Below are 23987 nucleotides of genomic sequence, written 5' to 3'. Positions count from 1 at the left end.
GTGGAGCTTAATACAGCTACCAAGTTCCATTGCTCAGCAATTCCACAATTACAGGTAGTCATATGCATCAAATGGATTCATGACCAAAGTAGATGCAGTAATCACCTTCATTTGAGAAAATTAATGACTACTAGTGATGCACAAGAAATCCAGAATGGCATTTTGAAATTAAAATGGTGAATAATATGGTTAATAATTTGTTGTTGAGTGACATGCCTTTACATTTCCATAAAATGAACAGAAAAAAATTGAAATGTCCCCAAATGTTATGCCCCCAAATGCTCAGGCTGCCTAGATGTTGCTTCCTATTAAAAAGTGTAAAAATTACAATCTCAACCCAAAATAAAACTGTACAAACTTCATGAGGATTCTTTATTATAAATGCAAGTTGAATTTCACATAAAAATGTACTACAGGAAAAGGTTGCACTTTATCTAAGCTACAATACCAAGATGAAAGCCAAAATGTTCACAATTTCACTGTGTCTAGTGTGCAGTGAAAAAGCTCCAGGTTGCAAAATTAGAGGTCAATGGTTAACATTAGATAATATTTGCACATGCCAATTAGGACAGACATTACAAACTTGGAAAAGTTTCTACAATTCAAGGCACCTAGCAAACGTCTTTAAAATTTATTTTTTTTTGCAAATTCAAACTTATATACACAGACATTATTAACATTTATACATTTTCCACAGTACACCCAAACAAGCTAAATTAGGATTGATTGTACAACATTCAATTTTATTCTTTAAATTGGAAGAAATGTTAGAACCATTGCTGGCAAATATTAGTCATTCAGAAGCGTTAATCAGAGGAGTCAGATACCAAGACAGACTTATTAGACTAAACTCATTTCCTTGGAGTAATGCCATGAAGTCTAAAGCAAAGTTTCAGCCTTCAATGCCAGCAATGTGCTTTCAACATTTCATCTCCAGAAAGTATAGGTGCAAGTTCATCAGCCCCAAAGACTTGGCAAAGGCCTAGTGCAATTTTAAAGTTGAGAGGCAAGGACTTGCACCTACGGAATAGCCATCATGTAATTATATCACTAATTAAATGACAGACCAAATCTAGAGTGTCTGGTATCCAGCATAGCTTTTTCTTCTACCAACCACATAAGCAATTATAACAATTACAATTAAGACAGCTAGAGAGGCACCAACTATAATAGGAATAAGAATGCTGTCATCATCCAGAGAACATTCTTCAGCTGTGGATTAAACAGAAACATTAGTTACTAGTCACCGCACAAGGAAACAGCTCTAAGTTGGTGAAAGTTTCATAACTTTTAAAAACTAGCTAGAGTATGATGTTTTATTCAGTTGAATTGTTTTAAACAACTGCCAAGTTATTTCTCCCCCATCCATACTTAAAGCAGGATACTGTTGGAGTAAGGAAAACAATTAGGAGAACTGCTGGCATGAGAAATATTCAAGACTGAACGAAATGGACTTAATAGGAATGTTCCAAATTAGCAATGACTTTAATGGGTTGAATGGTCATGAGTCACAAGATGAAAAATATACTGTTGCCTCAGGTTTGCAGTTAAATCTAGAATGCCTATTTCTAATCTTTCTGATACTCAGTTCAACATAGATTACCAAATTAGCTGGACTTGTGGGCTCAACTACTTATTGGTAAAGGGATCCAAAGTTTCAGCACTTCATTGTAAATACCAATGCAGCACAAGTAAACTCAAGATACCAAATGTTATCATGTGGCAATAGAAAGGAAAGAACAAAGACAAATTCTTTACATTTGTTTCATATTTACCAGTTGACAATCAGTTTTAGCATTCACATTGAACAGGAGTAAAAAGACCAAGTGACAGGAGTCATCTCTCTGACACAGTGGTGTCAAGAAAACAATCTCTCCCTCTGTCACAAAAACCAAGGAGCTGGTTATGGATTACAGGAGGAATGGAGTTGGGCTAACCCTTATTGACATTAATGGATCTGGGATTGAGAGGGTAAACTGCTTCGAGTCCCTCGACATCCACAACACAGCATTAATTGCAAGACTCTTAGCAGTGTGGAGGATCAGAGGGATCTTGGGGTTCGAGTCCATAGGACACTCAAAGCTACTATACAGATTGACTATGGTTAAGGTGGCATACAGTGCACTGGCCTTCAAAAATCGTGGGATTGAGTTTAAGAACCAAGAGGTAATGTTGCAGCTATATAGGACCCTGGTCAGACCCCACTTGGAGTACTGTGCTCAGTTCTGGCCACCTCACTACAGGAAGGACATGGAAACCATAGAAAGAGTGCAGAGGAGATTTACAAGGATGTTGCCTGGATTGGGGAGCATGCCTTATGAGAATAGATAGATAGATAGATAGATAGATAGATACTTTATTCATCCCCATGGGGAAATTCAACTTTTTTTCCAATGTCCCATACACTTGTTGTAGCAAAACTAATTACATACAATACTTAACTCAGTAAAAAAATATGATATGCATCTAAATCACCGTCTCAAAAAGCATTAATAATAGCTTTTAAAAAGTTCTTAAGTCCTGGCGGTAGAATTGTAAAGCCTAATGGCATTGGGGAGTATTGACCTCTTCATCCTGTCTGAGGAGCATTGCATCGAGCTCAGCCTTTTCTCCTTGGAGCGATGGAGGATGAGAGGTGACCTGATAGAGGTGTACAAGATAATGAGAGGCACTGAACATGTGGATGGTCAGAGGCTTTTTCCCAGGGTTGAAATGGCTAGCACAAGGGGGCATAGTTTTAAGGTGCTTGGAAGTACAGAGGCGATATCAGGGGTAAGTTGTTTTTTTTTAAAAAACGCAGAGAGTGGTGAGTGCATGGAATGGGCTGCCGGCGGAAATGATAGGGTCTTTTAAGAGATTCCTGGACTGATACTTGGAGCTTAGAAAAAGAGGGCTAAGGGTAAGCCTAGGTAGTTCTAAAATAAGGACATGTTCAGCACAGCTTTGTGGGCTGAAGGGCCTGTATTGTGCTGTAGGTTTTCTATGTTTCTATGAAAAAGGCACAACAGCGCCTCTTTCATCTCAGGCAGTTGAGGACACAACTGAGAACATCCTGACTGGCTGTATCACTGCCTGGTATGGCAACTGTACCTCCCTTAATCACAGGATTCTGCAGAGAGTAGTGTAGACAGCCCAGCTCATCTGTAGTTGTGAATTTCCCATGATTCAGGACATTTACAAGGACAAGTTTGTCAAAAGGGCCCGTGGGATCATTGGGGACCCAAGCCATCCCAACCACAATTTAATCCAGCTGCTACCATCCAGGAACTGGTACCACAGCATAAAAGCCAGGACCAACAGGCTCTGGGACAGCTTCTTCCACCAGGCCATCAGACTGATGAACTCACACTGACTGTTCTATTTATTACAAATTATAAATTACTATGATTGCACACTTAGATGGAGATATAACAAAGATTTTTACTCCTCATGTGTGAGGGATGTAAGAAGTCAATTATCACAAACAATTGCATTTACAGTTACTATACAGAAAAACACTTACCTCTGGAGAATACTCCAGACTTCAAGTCAAATGGCTGGATCCACACTTTAAATGCATTAATAACCAACTGGTCAGTCACCCTCAGCCTCTGCTCCCTTTGACACATGTATGAACTTCCAACAGATGCCTGCCAGTATCTCAGGCTACTATTGCTGTACTGAAGTATGGTTGCTGGAAAAGAGAAGTGGACCTACTCAATTCAAAAGAATTCAACATTAAAACCAATTCCAAATTAAAGTTTTACTCAAAATGTGAATTGAAACATAACCAAATGGGCGGTTGAGCATGGGCACTTGCATCAAATAGCTTCCCAGTACTTCTGCCTAACCTCTAAATGGAATCATATGCAACACCACTTGCAGCAAGAACACCCAAAATCAGGTAACAGTTATGTAAAGAACATTTTAGTTCAATAAACACTGAACTCATTTCTGCATACCTTGACACTGTCTTATCCCCCCTTGTTCAATCTCTTCCCACCCATGTTCATGACACTTCTCATGCTTTGAATTTTATCAATGATTTTAAGTTCCCTGGCTCCCTCCGTCTTATTTTCACCATGGACGTCCAGTCCCTATATACCTCCATCCCCCACCGAGATGGTCTTGAAGCTCTTCGGTTTTTTTTTGGATTCCAGACCTAACCAAATCCCCTCTACCACCACTCTCCTCCGTCTAGTGGAATTAGTTCTTACTCTCAATAATTTCTCCTTTGGCTCCTCCCACTTCCTCCAAACCAAGGGTGTAGCCATGGGCACCCGTATGGGTCCCAGTTATGCCTGCCTTTTTATTGGCTTTGTGGAACAGTCCATGTTCCAAGGCTATACCGGTCGATCCATCCCCCTCTTTTCCTTCACTACATCGACGACTGCATTGGCGCTGCCTCCTGCACGCATGCTGAGCTCGTCAACTTCATTAACTTTGCCTCCAACTTTCACCCTGCCCTCAAATTTACCTGGTCCATTTCCGACACCTCCCTCCCCTTTCTTGATCTTTCTGTCTCCATCTCTGGAGATGGCCTATCTACCAATATCTACTATAAACCAACAGACTCTCACAGCTACCTGGACTATTCCTCTTCCCACCCTGTCTCTTGCAAAAAGGCTATCCCCTTCTCACAATTCCTCTATCTCCACCGCATCTGCTCTCAGGATGGGGCTTTTCTTTCAAGGACGAAGGAGATGTCTTCCTTTTTTAAGCAAAGGGGCTTCCCTTCGTCCACCATCAACTCTGCTCTCAAACGCATCTCCCCCATTTCCCGCACATCTGCCCTCACCCCATCCACCTGCCACCCCACTCGGGATAGGGTTCCCCTTGTCCTTACCTACCACCCCACCAGCCTCCAGGTCCAACATATAATTCTCCGTAACTTCCGCCACCTCCAACGGGATCCCACTACCAAACACATTTTTCCCTCCCCGTTTCTGCTTTTCGCAGGGATCGCTCCCTACGCAACTCCCTTGTCCACTCGTCCCCCCAATCCCTTCCCACCAATCTCCCTCCTGGCACTTATCCTTGTAAACGGAACAAGTGCTACACCTGCCCTTACACTTCCTCCCTCACCACCATTCAGGGCCCCAGACAGTCCTTCCAGGTGAGGCGACACTTCACCTGTGAGTCGGCTGGTGTGGTATACTGCGTCTGGTGCTCCCGGTGTGGCCTTTTATATATTGATGAGACCCGACGCAGACTGGGAGACTGTTTCGTGGAACACCTACGCTCGGTCCACCAGAAAAAGCAGGATCTCCCAGTGGCCTCACATTTTAATTCCACATCCTATTCCCATTCTGATATGTCTACCCATGGCCTCCTCTATTGTCAAAATGAATCCAAACTCAGGTTGGAGGAACAACACCTTATATACAGGCTGGGTAGCCTCCAACCTGATGGCATGAAAATTGACTTCTCTAACTTCCGTTAATGCCCCTCCTCACCCCATCCCTGACATATTTAGTTGTTTGCCTGTTCTCCATCTCCCTCTGGTGCTCCCCTCCCTCCTGTCTTTCTCCTGAGGCCTCCCGTCCCATGATCCTTCTCCAGCTCTGTATCACTTTCGCCAATCACCTTTCCAGCTCTCAGCTTCATCCCACCCCCCTCCGGTCTACTCCTATCATTTCGCATTTCCCCCTCCCCCCTCTACTTTCAAATCTCTTACTATCTTTCCTTTCGGTTAGTCCTAACGAAGGGTCTTGGCCCGAAACGTCGACATTGCTTCTCCCTATAGATGCTGCCTAGCCTGCTGTGTTCTACCAGCATTTTGTGTGTTGTTGTTGTTTTAGTTCAATAACCTCTCATTTGAAAGAAACTTCATGTTAGTCACCTTTCCGATTAAGATGAAATATCTTGGATGGACAATCTGATAACCTTGCCAAGCTTACCTTCAACTACTGCAATTGACAATACTTACTTGAACCATTTACAACCAGGCTTCTATTAGCTTTCACCTCCTTTAAGAAGAACTTTGATTGCTCCTGCAACAAAATATTACACAAGTATGCAAAAATGCTGAAATGTTTCAGGAGAATATAATCAAAGGATATTAAGACACCATAAAAGACCTAGAAAATCTTGTATCAAAAGATAATGCTACAACTAAATTGCAGATATTAATGTATCAAATTTCCCCAAGCTAAGGAAGACGATAGTTGTTATTTCCAATTGCTGTTTGACAAATGGAAGTACTATGTATGAATAACTGGTTATAATGCTGAACCATGGTTAACTTGGCAAACTAAAGGTAATGTTCCCTAAAAATATACTGAAACTATACATTTTTCCCCATCCCTTTTAACTCCCAAAACAAGCTTATGTGAATCGCTAGTCCATTGTTTTATCTTGTGCCACTGCCAAGTCTTACTACTTCCTGAGCCCTAGAAAAGTTTGATCAATATAGTCTGGTCTAGAACAAGACATCTTGCATTCATCTGCGTTCCCCTTAATGAAGGTGAATGCTTACCACAATAAAATGAAATAGAATTGTTGTGTTTATATCTTCAAGCAGAAGAGCAGCATCTTGTTCCCCACAGTGCCCACTTGCTGTAGAATTCGAATCAATATTAATCACTTGTGTCTGAAATAGGTTGGATAATAGAAAAAGGAGAAATTATTTGCTTGTAATGTAAAAAAAAACCAACAATCAAAAATGCAAAACAAAAAATACCTGGTTATCATCTTTATCGGTAAGATTCAGCTGTAGGGCCATATGGGCAAGGAGACAAACATTACTGCCATTTTTGAGGGTGTAGTTGCCCACTGTTGGCAGTGATGGTGGTAATGTAGTTGGGGTCATGGTTGAGGTTGTCCATGTTGTGAGAGGTGGCGTAGTAGTAGGAATATCCGCCTTACAGATAGATTCTGTAAAAAAGGAAAAAACATTCTCACTAAAATATTAAATTAGGTAGTTCAGTCAATAAATCGTTCACCACATAGCTCATCTTGAGGTCCATTTGGGTGAGAACAAAAATTCACCTACATATGATTGGGTTCAGTTACCCTGTAATGCTGTCTAAACTAAACTAGATGTACAACAGGCTGATAGCACGTGAGCTCAAGGATGAAGCTAAACATTGAGTAAGAATTGAGGACATGCATCAATACCAAGTATTTCATCCTGATTTGAGCCATTGACCTGAACTAGGTATCTGATTGGGTCACATCAATAATGGATCACCAACTCTAAAAGCAGGTCATCCTATCCTTTCTGTCCAAGTATCATATACTGAAAAGAAAAAAAAATGAAGCTTTTAAATTCACTACTTTAAAATAGATTGTGGCAAGAAATTCAAACAGACCTTTAAAAAAAAAAATTGAAATGTACAACATCCAGTGCAGTTGAAATGCAAATATAGAAGTTATTAAATTTGAGAAATCATTGGCTGGAGTGACCATATTTCAGGTATTCACTTTGGAACCTAATGCGCCTAGATAGCAAAGTGGGAGGCAGGATGAAATAGCCTACTAATGGTTAAGATTCTACTTTTAAATGTCAACTTGAATCAGTGCCACAGCACAGATTTTTGAGCCATTGTAAACATTAAAAACAGAACTGAAATCTGGCATCATTACATAAAAGGAAGCCAAAATAACAATTAAATGGGGCATCTCACCATTTTTGCTAATTGTTCCATTCTCCACAAAGGCTTGAATACCAACATCATAAAAAACCATGATTACGTCTTTTTTTGCAATAGCTTTAGCACTTCTACATGTGTAAATTGTGTTGAGTGGTGCCTTTTCCATTAGGGAATCCACAGAAACTTTGTTTACATCTGTAATGATGGAACAAAATGGAGGTCATGAAATGCATTGAAAATGGATATTAGCTCAATATTCATGGAGTGAAAAATACATCCACCCTGTATTAATCACAGCAAGTAATGATCAAACATTCTCTGAAGAGCAAGAGCCTCAAGGAATAAATAGATAAAAAGGAATGGCATGATTGCTTCATGGAACCCTCCTTGATAACAAATGCTCACAGATAATTTTCTGAATTCATGTAGTACAATTCAGCCTTACGACAATGGTCATGTGCCAACTCAGACCTTCATTTTATAAAGCTAGGCTTCTAGGCTTAAGTAAACTTCAAAATCTAATTGCTCCATTATTCACAAGATCAATTTAAGGAAGCTGTGTGCCAGGTATAACCACACACCTCGAAAGTGATAGTGAATTAAAAAGTTACCAAATCTTGGTATGTCACTTAAGTCATCAAAATATACCCAAGGTACTCTTAGCAGAAAGGAACCTTCTGATTTCCTCAAGTATACCCTGTAGGCAAATTTACCAATGGGCAAAATGCCACGTAGACAGTCATTTTACATCGTATTAGTTTGACTGGTTGGCCAAGATAACTGCCTTTGTCCATCTCTTCTTCTCTGCACCTTCCCCCCCACCCCTACCATATTGCTCTCAGTAAGATCAAATTATGGCATATGGGCTTGATTTGATGAAAGATGTTTCATTGCTCCAATATGATCACTGAAGAAAACATTAATACAGCTAGGAAACTTAAAAGATAGTAGTGGAGTAAAAAGAAATTTGTAGACACAAGGATTGAAAGATATAGTAAGCAGCAAAGGATGTATAAAAATGCATTAGCAAGTGATTACAAATTTCAACTAAGCAACTGTAACACATGCATTTCCCATTGAGAAAAACCGCAGAAATTAAAAGGGGAAGAAATATGTGAGGCACTAAGGAAATTTCTTTTCAGCCTCAAGTTTAATATCAATAGCATATATATCATGAAATTTATTATGTGGTAGCAGTTCACTGCAATACAAATTACAATAAGATTAACGAAGTAATCCAAAAAGAGCAAAAAAAAGTAAGTGGGTTCACTGTTCATTTAGAAATGTATGGCAGAGGTACAAGTTGTTCTTAAATCATTGAGCGTGTTTCTTCAGACACCTGTACCACCTCCTGCATGGTAGCAATGAGAAGAGGGCATGTCCTAGTTGATGGGGGTTCTTAATGACAGATACCAAGTTTTTGAGGCATTGTCTTTTGAGGACGTCCTCAATGCTGGGACATGGAATAAGCAACACTTGTCAGCTTATTTTGATCTTGTGCAGTGGCCCCTCCATACCAGTGATGCATCCAGTTAGAATGTTCTCCATGGTACATCAGCAGAAATTTGCAATAGTCAGAGGCAACTCACACTGCTCTTCTTAAGCATAAATATATCCAATGACAGCAAATTAAAGTAACTAGATTCTTAAAACCAGAAATTCCTTAGAGCAATAGTCCCCATCTGTGTCCCAAAGAGCCACAAAAATAACATATTAGTGCAAAGGCAACAACTATGAGAGATACAAAGCATATAGTATCTTCAGATAATCAAAATAAACCAATGGAAATTCCCCTAATCCTGGAGTAGGATTGTTTATATTTTGTATATTTAAAAATTGCCATTTACCTAGTAATGTCAAACTTTGAGATGGTTAGGCAACAGATTGCCAAATTTGCTCTCCTGGCCAGCTGGTTAGGAACATTTGTTGCTAAACTTATTGTTCAACCCACTATACAAAGTAAAAATAAAAACCATACTTTTGTTTTTTGCTCCAGGAAACAGTGTAGCATCACTGGTGTTGTATGTGAAAGTCAACACATCTCCTCTAAATGCTCCAGCAGAATGGGAGAAATTTAAACTCAAAGAATGACCAGGTCCAAAGTCCAATTTTAACAAAGGAGCCGAATTATTTCCACCACAGACACTTCCATTTGATGATAATGAATTAGGCAGTAGAAATGTCGCATTTTCCTAGATGAAGTAGACAAAAATCATTATATAGGCATGTTGATGTTAGAATGATTATCCCTGCAATGGCTCAGTTGGACCATCAATAAGCCAAGTAACCCAAGCTCCTTTCAATAGCTGGGATTAACAGTATCACAGGCAAGTTCTTAGAAAAAATGGAAATTAAGACATTAACAGTTAATAACTTGGCAATGACCAGATGAATCAATTTTCAGCTCAACCACCACCCATCCCAAATACTGGTTCCAAATAAAGAGGTCAAAGGTTCATTTTGTCAAAACAGTCATGAACAACTAATCTGTTATCTCCAGATAGCCACAAAATACAGAAAAACCATGGGAGCTGTTGAAAAGAAATACCATCACTCCCCAGACACAAAAAAGCAACAAACCTTGCAAACCCCAAAACCAGCCCCCAGTCTCAAAAAATGATAAATAACCAAATATTTAAGGATTGCCTATTAAGTGCCTACAGTTGAACATTAACCAATGAGCTAACTGAATATCAGAATGCATTTGCGGACAATTGGCAGTAATTTTTAAATCTGACACATTGAAAGCAGTGTAAATATGAATTATTTTCAATTAAATTAAAAGCGATAGCTGTTTTATCACCTACAGCTCCATGCCAAACATGACTGATCCCAATGATTTGCAGGCCTGGATATTTTAAATAGCACAAATTCAAACTGATCTAGAAATTGAGTCCATACAGTATTCATTTATAGTACGGCCATTCTCCACAACAATGTACCCAGGATGGATCCTGAAATGTATATGGGAGGTGTCCAGTTACATTAGCTGAGCAAAGCAGCCTCCACTTAATGAAAAAATACAAAGCAGATAACCAATTTCTTGTGATAAGTTGAAACTTGACTCGTATTTAGACAAAGATTTCAAAATATTCAAGTATCTTTAAATATGGTAATTTCAAGCATTAAATGACTACTTGGATAGTAATGAAACTAAACAAAGCAAATACCTTGCTTCATTAAACAATTTGTTCAAGTCGAATCTTTACAACTATTCTTAATTACTCAATTACCACATTTCCAAGATAACTGGTACCAGTACCCATTCCCTGAAGCTCAGTAGCTACTGTAAATAACAATATTGTTAAATGACTTACAGCAAAGAGTTGTTTCACTAATGATTATGCTAACTACATTATGGTATCCAGTGCAACAAGGGAAAGCAAATGTTTCTTTTTTTAAAAAAAAGATTCAGTAGTCAATATTCAAGTAATTTTTGTCTAGAGACTATTACAAACAAGCTCAATGTTTTTGCTGTCAAAAATCTAATGTGCAAGCAAATAGGAGTCAAATTTCCACTCAAACCTTGTAACCCATCCAGAAAAGAAGGACTTGAAAATCAACCGCAGGAACTGAAATTGCTCCAATCTTGCTGTTGCAATCACACAAGGAGTTAAATAACTTACCATTGTTTCATTTCCTTCATAACGGACAGTGAAGTTGACTGATAGAAAAGCATATATACAGGTTTTATTATCCTTGTCATGGACTTCAATCTTCACTGCTTCAGTCAGCAAAAATCCTGAAAATAAGAAGTACTATATTGTTCATTGAGTTACCTTGCAATAAACATTCAAGGTCAGTTAATCTGCAAACTCACCATAGAACACTACAGCACAGTACAGGCCCTTCAGCACTCCATGTTGTGCCAACCCATATAATCCTTAAAAAAAGTACTAAGCCCACACTACCCCATAACCCTCCATTTTTCTTTCATCCATGTGCCTGTCCAAGAGGTTCTTAAATACCCCTAATGTTTTAGCCTCCACCACCATCCCTGGCAAGTCATTCCAGGCACTCACAACCCTCCGTGTAAAAAAAAAACTTACCCCTGATGTCTCCCCTAAACTTCCCTCCCTTAATTTTGTACATATGCCCTCTGGTGTTTGCTACAGGTGCCCTGGGAAACAGATACTGACTACCCACCCTATCTATGCCTCTCATAATCTTGTAGACCTCTATCAAGTCCCCTCTCATTCTTCTACACTCCAAAGAGAAAAGTCCCAGCCCTGCTAACCTTGCTTCATATGACTTGTTCTCCAAACCAGGCAACATCCTGGTAAATCTCCTCTGCACCCTCTCCATAGCTTCCACATCCTTCCTATAATGAGGTAACTAGAATTGTGCATCACATTGTGGATTTTTTAAAAATGAATACCAAGGATACTTGCAGTGGTACCTTTGAGCCAAAACTTCACAAAATACTGCCTATAGTCTGATTTGGTATTCAAGTTTAGTCAAGATCTACTACAGCAACAATAGATGTCAGGTCCTTGAGCAGTTTATGGATTAGGATTCTCAAGTGGATTGGCATCCCCATAATGGCAAATATCAGCCCATTTAAACAAATTTCATCTAGTAGTCTTTTTAAGTGACGTGATCAATGACTCCTCATCCATTCTTTGATCTGACATGCAAGTTACCTACTTGAAAGCTACAGCGCACTGCAGACACCCATTTTGTAATAACCACTTGTCTTGGCATTAGCACCAACCAAACTTAGGCCAATACATCACAACTTCATAATTCAAAGCAAAGTTACAGATCTGGTATTTTACAATACAATAGCATTCTTCCAATCATGAAAGAGGGAGGACGACAACCTAAGTGCCAACCCTATATTACCTGACCTGCAGCAAGAACACAGTGAAGTGACATAAAAAGGGTCAATCTTTACAATAAAGATACATTTCTGAATCTTAACTAATGAGACTTGCAAATGAACACAATCTGAAATTTTAAGAAATGCATGACTAGTTCTCAAAGATACAGGCACCAAGTTAAGATAAATTACACATTTAAACCTGTTTTGCCACCATACTCGGCCAGTTAAGGCATTATATGATCAAAACGGGTCCATTTTGCAAAGACAGATCACACTAGTTTATTTTTTATCTCTCCTTCCCTCACCTGAAGTATATATTTGCTTGTATTTGACCATTCCCAGACTGCAGTCAAAATGCCACTTGAGCCTTAGAAGGTTAGCACGAACAACTCAAAACACTAATGCTTTGGGGGCTCTGGTCTCCTCCCATAACGTAAAAAATGAAAGCTGTAACATTAATAGGCCTTTGTAAATGCTTTCAGTATTTTGACCAGGATAGGGAAGTGAATGGGACTATGGTCAAAACAAAATAGCATTTATGGATGTTAATACATGCTATTTAATAGGTTCTTATAGCCAGGGTGGTAGTGGGGATAAGCTCCCACTACCTATTAAAATGCTCCTCATGGCATGCATCTCAAATAGCCTGTGACAACCAAGTCTAGCTCCTGGCCTTCATATGTGGCTTTGTTACTAAACGCAGCAAAACATTTTACACTGAAGAGAACAAGGGGCAAAGGCAGATTACTGGTGCCTTAAAGCCAATCGCTTCGGGCAGATGGAGCTCAACAACTGTGATCGGTATCTCATCTAGAAGGAAACTCTGATCTCAAACCGCTGATGCCTTGTGGCTTTAGCCACTCATGGGGAAGGCTTCTGGAGAAAACCCCAAGGAAAAATCCAGAGCTGGAAAGCCCAAGCCAGTCCTACGTTGAGTTCAACACTGACCGTCAACTCCTGCAATGCCATCTGTGCCAGTCCCTGCCATTCCAATGGATTCATCAGCTGTGTGGAGAGGGGGAGCCTGCCACACGGGCAACAGTTTGCTCTCCATATCATACTCCCTTGCTTGCATACCACAGACAGCTGGAACATAACATTTACTGTCAACACTGACCAACAGAAGGCCCCACCTCACTTAGTAATTGCTTGACGACTGGCACAGACTCAGTATGCCGAAGGGTATTTCTGTTCCAGATGAACACACCCCTAACTTAAACACACTTAAAAACATTGCATTGAAGTAAAAGTTAAACTAACTGTTCTCTTTACATCTTTGCAGAATCCCCACTTACAATCAATGGAGAAATCCTGTGTCAGATCCTTCTGAGAATAACAGTGGCAAACTGGCACATGACTATGAAGCATGGCCAGATTTCATACAGACTCCAGCAAAGAACAAACCAGATTCAACTCTCCAAATGCAACTGGGAATCTAGTTTCACAATTGACATAACCAGCATTCAAATGCAAGAAAATTAGTACATGATACTTGCTAAATGGTGACAGTCAAGTGCCATTAACAGAATAAACAGGAAGCCAATTATACACCAAATTAGTGTCAATATTATGTATTCCTGAAATGCAACTCATCCAGATTAACTCAATTTATCGTGTTTAACAATCCCACTGGTGGGACACTTGCAATGACCCAAGATTATGATAGTTTCTATAGCAAATTTAGCTAGTTAAGATGCCAGGTTAATGATCAACTATCACATGTGGTACTGTTCCAAAACTATAGAGCTTTGCTGGACTCTGCTCATGTTGCAGATGTAAACTGAAAGGGGATTAAAATCAAAAGTGATCAAAAATTAAAGTCCAGAAATGACACATGACCTAGGAAAGAATCCAAAACAATGACATGTTTATTGCAACACAATGAACACAGACAAAAGCTATGCCAGGGATAAGAACTTCAATACAAACAATTGAAACTGTATCTCCACTAGTCACACATTCTGATGAGGCGTCGGCCATTAAAGGTTTAAATATAGATTGTACAAATTAATTTCAAATTTAAAGCACATTTGCCTCATGCCAGAAAGTCAGATAGCCCCTGAACACGTTACAGAAGAATCACTACCAATTAATCTGATAGGAAGCAAACAAACACATCAGTCTACTTGAAATATCTTCAAATTACATCAATAGACTAAATTCACTGAAGCTTAACGGAATCCACAAAGCTTGTTTTATAACAGGCCTTGGTAATGGGAATCAAAGAATTGCAATTCAATACATTTGCTCAATTATAAACCAAAAACTCATCCTCATGGAACACACTTTGTTAGAGCCTGAAGACCCATACACCATGATTCAGACAGTTTCTTCCCCTCTGCCATCAGATTTCCATGAAAACTACTTCTGCACTATTGTAATTGCGTAATTTATAGCAATTTTATCTTTGCACTATACTGCTGTGCAAAAACAAATTTCACCCAAGACTAATTATAAGGCCAACTTTGATTCTTAAAATACACAACTTCCAAAAATTCATCATTTCTTTTTGTCAGTATGGTGTTAAAGCAATTTTAACTTAAGGTTAATCGTAAATGCCAGTTGCCCAAATTTAAAATTTGCAACTCCCTCTATGCCAAAATCCCCAACACAGACTACTACCAATGAGCTTACACCATTATCTTTCTCACCAAAGCTCAGCAAACAAATGTCAGATGCCAGCACCTCATTTTTTTTTATAGAATTTAAGAATCAGGACAATCGCAGGTGGAATTGAGCAAATTTGATCTATAAACTCAAGAAATTTGGAAGATACTGTTAATCCGGAGCAACAAACAATCTCCTGGAGGTACTCAGCAGATCAGGCGGCATCTATGGAGAGAAATAAGCAGTTTAATCTATTCCCTTTTGAAAATAACAGCAGAAAGTCACAGTATTCTGCCAAACCAAGTGTAACCTAAAGTAGTAGTACGAAGAGATACAAGAATAAAAGCAAGGAGCGGCAGGGCGTATCCAAGGCGTCTAGTTTACCAAACTTAGTCCAGATTCGGAGCTCACTAACTTTTCTCGGTTTACCGAAGATTCAGTAATAAAATTGCAGATGGAAGAGATAATGACAAATAAGCGCCCATCGCTGAAGCACTGGAACCGAGACAGATGTCAGTACTGGAAATACCAACTATTCGACGGATCACGTCCACTGTTACCGATCCCAAGGTGTGTCTCAGGATTTCTAACTGTACATCACCTACCGCTATGAAAGGGATGGCAAAGAATGGAAACCTTCATGAAGAGATCACGTCAACTCGACTAGACAAATAAATTAAAGAAAACTTAAAGACAAACGTCAGGCCCGAGCCAGGACGCGAGCCAGCGATGGCGTCAGGCTTCCCCGTCAGGGTAGCCGAGCATGACAACCCCCGAGGGGACCCGCTCACCTGAAAGGAGCAAGATTACGAGCTGGCTCACGGCACGACGCCCCATGACCAAAGCCGACAAGACAACAACACTTCGCCCCAAGCCCTAACCGTCTCAACTACAGCACCGCAGCGCTGCACGTGATCAATGAGCGCACCGCCACCCTCGACCAATCAGCTCCCGGCGCAGCGCGTAGCTGGGCAGAATAACCAATCAGCTGTGGCTCCTTCTCCGAGCGATTTCTTACTTGACCAATAGGGAAGCAGAAGGGGCTCAAGAAATGATCGGTGTGAAGTCCACCAATTGTGATTAACGAACCAATTAATCAAGAGAACTGATTCCATCGTCCAATCAGACGACGGTGTCTTGACTAAAGCAATCACGCGCTCTTCTAGGAAGCAGGTATTTTCAACAAACTGGAATCAGAAATACTTACGTATGCAATGTTGTGATCTAAGCAATTTTTCAAAACAATTTAAAATCTCTAATAAATTTTGGAGCGATGATACAAGTGCTCTTTCATTGGTATCGCAGTAATAGATACGACGATCTTAACATTCAGCGAAATGAAATGCAAACAGCGGCAATGGTGGATGCCGTGTTTTGTGTTCGCTCTGTTACCTGCTGTGTTGGCGACGTTATGCGATCACGAGTTAGGGTACTGAGTCAATTTATAGCTGCACGTGACGGAGCTGATTAATGCTTCCCGCAAATAGCGAAAACGTTGTAACAATTATAAAGACAAATCCAAATTCAAATCATTTGGATACGAAAATATACAAATCTTCTGGTTCCTACGTGAAGAATTCTCGAGTAGAACTGCTGAGACAAAGATGCAGCCTTACAAACAAATGACTTGAAATAATCCCTCGGGAGTGTGTTATTAATCAGTTATTCAGTGTGATTTCTAGGGGATTGAATTCAATGATGTAGGAGTCTAGAACACAAAATAAAAAGGGTGATGTCGAAGTGAAGTGTACCCATAATTCGGGATTGAACAGCGTGCGGATTATAAATAGAAAACTAATTTCAAATCATTTGAATTCCAAGATATACAAACCACACTTGTGATATTGTGTGGAGTTTTGTGCTGTACTTACAGGAAAGATATGATTGTGCCGAAGAAAATACATAGGAAATCCACCAGGGCGTTGCCTGGACTGAATGATTTGAGTTACTGTACCTTGGTTAGATAGTCTGGGGGGTGGGGGGGGGGGGGTGACTATATTTCTTATATAATATAAATATAAATATAAAATGTAAGTACATAGAGTAGGTGATCAAATACTTTATTTTTCATGGTACTGATATAGAAAAGGGAACATAGATTTAAGATGAGAGGAAGAGTTTTCAAGTGAACTTAAGGGGGATTTTACACACAGTAGTTGATATGTGAGGCTCATTTCCAGAAGACTGAAATCAGATGAAATCACTTCATTTAAGGGAAGCTTAGAGGGACTCTTGAAAAGGCAAGGCAAGGCAAGGACTTAATGCAAGCAAGTACGAGGGTTGACATGGAAATAGTGAGCCAAAGGGCCTGTCTATGTGCTATACATCTCAATGACTATGACCTTATGTAGACGAGTTTATGCAAATCCCCATTTAAGTTCAGAGCAGGCAAATGCCTCCCTAATTTCAGGCTGAAGGATACCACTAAGAATTTGCAGTACAGTTTTCTAGCCATTGGAAGAAGTGTGCGTTGCTGCTAGAGCAGGAAAATGTTTGTGACGCTGCAGTTTTAGGAGCTTCAGAGTAAGTTTAAAAAGCAACCATTTGAACAGCAGGATAAAACAAATCTTTGGCTGTGTCATATGCTGTAGGAAAAAAGAATTTGCATTTCTGGGTTAAGAAGGGTCTGTTCAAGTCAAGGAGTTGCATTAATAAACTTTAGACCAGTCTACTTGTAGTTGTTTCTCTTTTACCTGCCCAGCCGTCTGTCTGATGAACCTTTGCAGCACTTAGTACTTAAGTGGGCCCTTGTACTGAAAAGCTCCAGCAATGAAGGCTTTCCTAACAATCTGTTATATATCCAGCTCTGCTTTCAGTTGCATTTACAGGAACACTGAGCTCCTTTGAGAATTTCTTGTATATTTAATACTTCAGCAATATTTGTGTAATCTTCTAAGTATCTTATTTGATAAAATATTTTGTTGTTTATGTAATGCATTATGAGTTACTTTTAAAAGTACGTGAATGGTATATGTCATTATGTCCGGGCTTCATTAGTGCGTGCCTTGATTAAAATGGCTAGCATGAGAGGGCATAGTTTTAAGGTGCTTGGAAGTACGAACAGAGATGTCAGGGGTAAGTTTTTTACGCAGAGAGTGGTGAGTGGTTGGAATGGGCTGCCGGTGGCGGCGGTGGAGGTGGATACAATGGGGTCTTTGAAGAGACTCCTGGATAGGTACATGGAGCTCAGAAAAATTGAGGGCTATGGGTAAGCCTAAGTAATTCTAAGGTAAGGACATTTTTGACACAGCTTTGTGGGCTGAAGGGCCTGTATTGTGCTGTAGGTTTTCAATGTTTCTAAAGTAAAAACTAAGTTAGATATGTTTGTCCCAATCTTTCCTTGTTTTTCCTTCAGTTAGCTTTACGTTTTAGAGTTACAAAACATAACAGTGGTGACAAGTAAGATTCAAACAAATCCGGGACAACTGCAGCGAGACGTCTGAGTTTTTAAAAAACACAACAAGAAACGATTGAATAAGAAAGGTGCAGCACTCGCACCTTTGTGAAGGGACAGAAACCACTGATTTTTTTTAAAGGGATAAAACAGATAAATTCTGGGGTCCACAAACAATGAGTACTGAGTGATAACAAAAGTAAGTGGGAAAAAAAGCAGAAATGACTGCCTGCATTGGAAAGATAGACACAGTTGATTGCACAAAAGATAACTGGTTATTGTATACTGAGTGAATTGAGCAGTATTTTAAAGCAATTGAATAGCCAGTTTGGGTAGAGGAGCATACAGTTTGCTCTGGAGTTTGACTGCTTCAACCAAACTAGCCGAAAAGAGGTTTACTGATATCGTGAAAGTAATGCAGGGATATTTAGAACCAGATGTCAGAATGATGTTGGTTTCATAAGTGGAATCAAAAGGAAAAAAAGAGTCCATTTCAGCATACGTGGCTGAATTGAAGAAGGTGTCTGAGCATTATCAGTTCAGTGATGGGGTTGTAGATGAGAGATTAATTTTACAAGTGTAAGGGGGTTTCTTTTTCTTTGTTACTGCGTATGTTAATCAAAATGGCTTCTTTGTTTTGTTAAAAGTAGGAATGCTTCTTTGTTATGATAAGTGCTTTCTCTCGCAGCTTGTTTGGGTTTAGAGTTGCTGATAACGGGGATTGTATTCATTTGTTAACCAATTAGGATTAATGTTATTCTCTCTTCTGGGTCTGTAAGCTGTTGTTGGCGGGCATTTGGGGATTCGGCGCGAGGTGTGAGAGAGAGAGAATGCGATGCTGTAAGCTGGGCGACGGAATGGACCCCGAGCGGGGGTCCGAGGCCAGGATTTTTGACGAGGAGAGGAGACGAAGACAGACGTGCCGGGGGTGCTTGGTTGATCACTTCGGGTGGTCCTGAGCTATGAGTCGAGGAGGTCTGAGGGGATCGAATGGTGGCCAGAAGACTTCATTAATTGAGCTCCAACGGTTGTGCACAAAGTGGTTTGGACTTTGATAAGTTTTGGCGCCTTTTCTTTACCTTCATATATACTGTTTCGTTATTAATCACTTAGTTCTAGTAAGATCTATAAAGTGTAATCATTTAATTGCATATGGTGTACTGTCTGTTATTTGGCGTGGTGGGGGCATCACACAGCATCCACACCAGCTGATTACCCACTTTGGCGGGACCGAAGGCTGATCCCCCTGGACGGAAGCGAGCTGAGCAAGCCTGAGGCGACCCGGGGGCTACACCAGAAAACATTCAAAAATGTTTCCTAACTGAAGCATAACTCACATTGATAAAAGCTGTTGAAATCATAGTATCAATGGAAACAGCAGCCAGATATGCAGTTGAGTTGCAGTCAGGAATGAAAATGGGCATGAACAAAATTGCAACGTCTAAGTATAAACCTGCCTGGCCGAACAAATTGTGTTATTGTTCTGGCAGGGGCTCACGTACACCAGACCAAAGCAGGTTTAAGGCCGAAACTTGCAGAAAATGCAACTAAATAGGACTCACACAAAGAGCATGCCAGGCAGACAAAAATAAATGGACTGCACCGGGATGAGAAAAAGTTTAAAAAGTCAAGTTGCAGTTTCAAAACAAGGACTGATCTGCATGCTGTTGATGAAAAATATGATAATGATGAGAGTGACACAGGACTCTGAAGCCCTAAAATTTATATGTGTGAAAACTAACAAGAGACAAGCAATATGGCTAACACCAAACATGAATGGCAAATTAATTAAAATGGATTTGGATACTGTTTCAGTTTCAGTCATTCCAGAAATGACTGAACAGTCATTCCACAAAATGAGTTTGAATGACATTTCAAAGATACTGAACGGAAGCCTGTAAGTATCCAACTAAGAACTTGTACTGCAGAAAAGATAACTCCTGTGGGAATGAAATTGAATAGTTAAATACAACATCCAACAAGACACATTGGGCATGTATGTGATAAAAGCAGGAGAGCCAGCGTTGTGGTGTCATGATTGGCTGAGACAACTACAACCTGATTGGAGATCCATCCACAATTTGCATGCCACATCCCTGCAACAGAGTCAACTGGAAGAAAATTAAGACAGTTACAGGATGATGCCACAGCAGTGTTCAAGGATGACACTGGAAAACTCAAATATATCAAGGGTAAAATAGTGTTAAATGAAAATGCTGCACCCAAGTTTTACAAAGTCATCTGGTTCCTTGTACCATCCATGATAAAGTAATCAGTGAGTTAGATCGTATGAAGGCTAAAGGAGTTCTTTTCCAGGTTAAATTGAGCCCATGGGCAATACCAGTGGTTCCAGTAGCCAAGTAGAATGGGTCTGTCAGGATCTCAAGTCAAGTCAACTTTTATTGTCATTTCGACCATAACTGCTGGTACAGTGCATAGTAAAAATGAGACAATGTTTTTCAGGACCATGGTGTTACATGACACAGTACACAAACTAGACTGCATAAAGTGCACAAAAACAGTACCGGCATTACAACAAATAATAAACAGGACAGTAGGGCAAGGTGTCAGTCCAGGCTTCGGGTATTGAGGAGTCTGATAGCTTGGGGGAAGAAACAGTTATATAGTCTGGTCGTAAGAGCCCGAATGCTTTGGAGCCTTTTCCCAGATGGCAGGAGGGAGAAGAGATTGTATGACATGTGCACGGGGTCCTTCATAATAGGGGACTCGATAGTCAGGGGTTCAGACAGGCGGTTCTGTGGAGGTGATCGGGAGTCCCAGATGGTAGTTTGCCTCCCTGGTGCCAGGGTCCGGGACATTTCTGATCGCGTCCAAGATATCCTGAAGTGGGAGGGTGAGGAGCCAGAGGTCGTGGTACATGTAGGTACCAATGACATAGGTAGGAAAGGGGAATAGGTCCTGAAACGAGTGTATAGGGAGTTAGGAAGGCAGTTAAGAAGAAGGACCGCAAAGGTAGTAATCTCGGGATTACTGCCTGTGCCACGTGACAGTGAGAGTAGGAATGGAATTAGGTGGAGGATGAATGCGTGGTTGAGGGATTGGAGCAGGGGGCAGGGATTCAAGTTTCTGGATCATTGGGACCTCTTCTGGGGCAGGCGTGACCTGTTCAAGAAGGACGGGTTACACTTGAATCCTGGGGGGACCAATATCCTAGCGGAGTGGTTTGCTAGGGCTACAGGGCAGACTTTAAACTAGTAAGATGGGGGGGCGGAAATCAATTTGAGGAAACTATGGGAGAGGAGGTTAGTTCACCAGTAGAGCAAGTAAGTAGACAGTGTGTGAGGGAGGAAAGGCAGGTGATGGAGAAGGGATGCGCTCAGCCCGAAGTTGTAGGGGAGAAGAAAGAAAAGGATAATAAATTTGAATGCATTGCTAGGGATGAAAAGAGAGGAGGAGGTGGAGAGTATCTTAAATGTATCTATTTTAATGCTAGGAGCATTGTAAGAAAGGTGGATGAGCTTAAAGTGTGGATTGATACCTGGAATTATGATGTTGTAGCTATTAGTGAAACATGGTTGCAGGAAGGGTGTGATTGGCAACTAAATATTCCTGGATTTAGTTGCTTCAGGTGTGATAGAGTAGGAGGGGCCAGAGGAGGAGGTGTTGCATTGCTTGTCCGAGAAAATCTTATGGCGGTGCTTTGGAAGGATAGATTAGAGAGCTCCTCTAGGGAGGCTATTTGGGTGGAATTGAGGAATGGGAAAGGTGTAGTAACACTGATAGGAGTGTATTATAGGCCACCTAATGGGGAGCGTGAGTTGGAAGAGCAAATGTGTAAGGAGATAGCAGATATTTGTAGTAAACACAAAGTGGTGATTGTGGGAGATTTTAATTTTCCACACATAGATTGGGAAGCTCATTCTGTAAAAGGGCTGGATGGTTTAGAGTTTGTGAAATGTGTGCAGGATAGTTTTTTGCAACAATACATAGAAGTACCGACTAGAGATGGGGCAGTGTTGGATCTCCTGTTAGGGAATGCGATAGGTCAGCTGACAGATGTATGTGTTGGGGAGCACTTCGGGTCCAGTGATCACAATAGCATTAGCTTCAATATAATTATGGAGAAGGACAGGACTGGACCTAGAGTTGAGATTTTTGATTGGAGAAAGGCTAACTTTGAGGAGATGCGCAGGGATTTAGAGAGAGTGGATTGGGTCAAGTTGTTTTATGGGAAGGATGTAATAGAGAAATGGAGGTCATTTAAGGGTGAAATTATCAGGGTACAGAATCTTTTTGTTCCTGTTCGGTTGAAAGGAAAGGTTAAAGGTTTGAAAGCGCCATGGTTTTCAAGGGATATTAGAAACTTGGTTCGAAAAAAGAGGGATGACTACAATAGATATAGGCAGCATGGAGTAAAGGAATTGCTCGAGGAATATAAAGAATGTAAAAGGAAACTTAAGAAAGAGATTAGAAAAGCTAAAAGAAGTTACGAGTTTGGTTTGGCAAATAAGGTGGAAGTAAATCCGAAAGGCTTCTACAGTTATATTAAAAGCAAGAGGATAGTGAGGGATAAAATTGGTCCCTTAGAGAATCAGGGTGGTCAGCTATGTGTGGAGCCGAGGGAGATGGGAGAGATTTTGAACGATTTCTTCTCTTCGGTATTCACTAAGGAGAAGGATATTGAATGGTGTAAGATGTGGGAAACAAGTAAGGAAGTTATGGAACCTATGACAATTAAAGAGGTGGAAGTACTGGCGCTTTTAAGAAATTTAAAAGTGGATAAATCTCCGGGTCCTGACCGGATATTCCCCAGGACCTTGAGGGAAGTTTGTGTAGAGATAGCAGGAGCTCTGACGGAGATCTTTCAGATGTCATTAGAAACGGGGATTGTGCCGGAGGATTGGCGTATTGCTCATGTGGTTCCATTGTTTAAAAAGGGTTCTAGAAGTAAGCCTGGCAATTATAGACCTGTCAGTTTGACATCAGTGGTGGGTAAATTAATGGAAAGTATTCTTAGAGATAGTATTTATAATTATCTGGATAGACAGGATCTGATTAGGAGTAGCCAGCATGGATTTGTGCGAGGAAGGTCATGTTTGACAAACCTTATTGAATTTTTTGAAGTAGTTACGAGGAATGTTGACGAGGATAAGGCAGTGGATGTAGTCTATATGGACTTCAGCAAGGCCTTTGACAAAGTTCCACATGGAAGGTTAGTTAAGAAGGTTCAGTCGTTAGGTATTAATGCTGGAGTAATAAAATGGATTCAACAGTGGCTAGATGGGAGATGCCAGAGAGTAGTGGTGGATAATTGTTTATTGGGATGGAGGCCGGTGACTAGCGGGGTGCCTCAGGGATCTGTTTTGGGCCCAATGTTGTTTGTAATATACATAAATGATCTGGATGATGGAGTGGTAAATTGGATTAGTAAGTATGCTGATGATACTAAGGTAGGAGGTGTTGTGGATAATGAGGTGGGTTTTCAAAGCTTGCAGGGAGATTTATGCCGGTTAGAAGAATGGGCTGAACGTTGGCAGATGGAGTTTAATGCTGAGAAGTGTGAGGTTCCACATTTTGGCAGGAATAATCCAAATAGAACATACAGGGTAAATGGTAGGGCATTGAA

At 40.4% G+C, this 23987-nt stretch overlaps 1 protein-coding gene and 1 long non-coding RNA gene across 3 annotated transcripts; one reads left to right on the top strand and one right to left on the bottom strand.

The window, feature by feature from the left end:
* Positions 1-346: 346 nt before the first annotated feature.
* lamp2 (lysosomal-associated membrane protein 2) lies at positions 347-16354 on the bottom strand. Of its 2 annotated transcripts, none has more exons than XM_073058105.1 (9): positions 16214-16354; positions 11201-11316; positions 9553-9766; positions 7608-7769; positions 6662-6855; positions 6458-6571; positions 5909-5972; positions 3503-3673; positions 347-1212 (listed from the first exon to the last, which is right to left on the bottom strand). In XM_073058105.1, the coding sequence occupies exons 2-9, from the start codon at positions 11201-11203 to the stop codon at positions 1073-1075; spliced, it is 1062 nt and encodes a 353-aa protein (XP_072914206.1). In that variant the 5' UTR covers positions 11204-11316; positions 16214-16354; the 3' UTR covers positions 347-1072. The 2 variants fall into 2 exon arrangements, with proteins under 2 accessions (XP_072914206.1, XP_072914205.1); XM_073058104.1 differs by lacking the exon at positions 16214-16354 and adding an exon at positions 15798-15955.
* On the top strand, positions 16042-19551 carry LOC140734313 (uncharacterized). The gene is made up of 2 exons (XR_012100514.1): positions 16042-16179; positions 19180-19551. It is a non-coding gene; the product is annotated as an uncharacterized lncRNA (long non-coding RNA).
* Positions 19552-23987: the final 4436 nt, after the last annotated feature.

The sequence above is a fragment of the Hemitrygon akajei genome, chromosome 10 (assembly GCF_048418815.1).
Source record: "Hemitrygon akajei chromosome 10, sHemAka1.3, whole genome shotgun sequence".
Classification (NCBI taxonomy): Eukaryota; Metazoa; Chordata; class Chondrichthyes; order Myliobatiformes; family Dasyatidae; genus Hemitrygon; species Hemitrygon akajei.
This window is presented reverse-complemented; position numbering and strand designations above follow the sequence as displayed.

Excerpts from the sequence above, each read along its gene's own strand:
- lamp2 (XM_073058104.1), bottom strand. The coding sequence starts at position 15,843 with ATGGGGCGTCGTGCCGTGAGCCAGCTCGTAATCTTGCTCCTTTCAG. Across the intron at positions 7,770-9,552 it reads TCCTGGAGCAAAAAACAAAA|ATGTAAACAAAGTTTCTGTG; the intron begins GTATGGTTTTTA and ends CCATCATTACAG. Across the intron at positions 6,572-6,661 it reads CCGATAAAGATGATAACCAG|ACACAAGTGATTAATATTGA; the intron begins GTATTTTTTGTT and ends AACCTATTTCAG.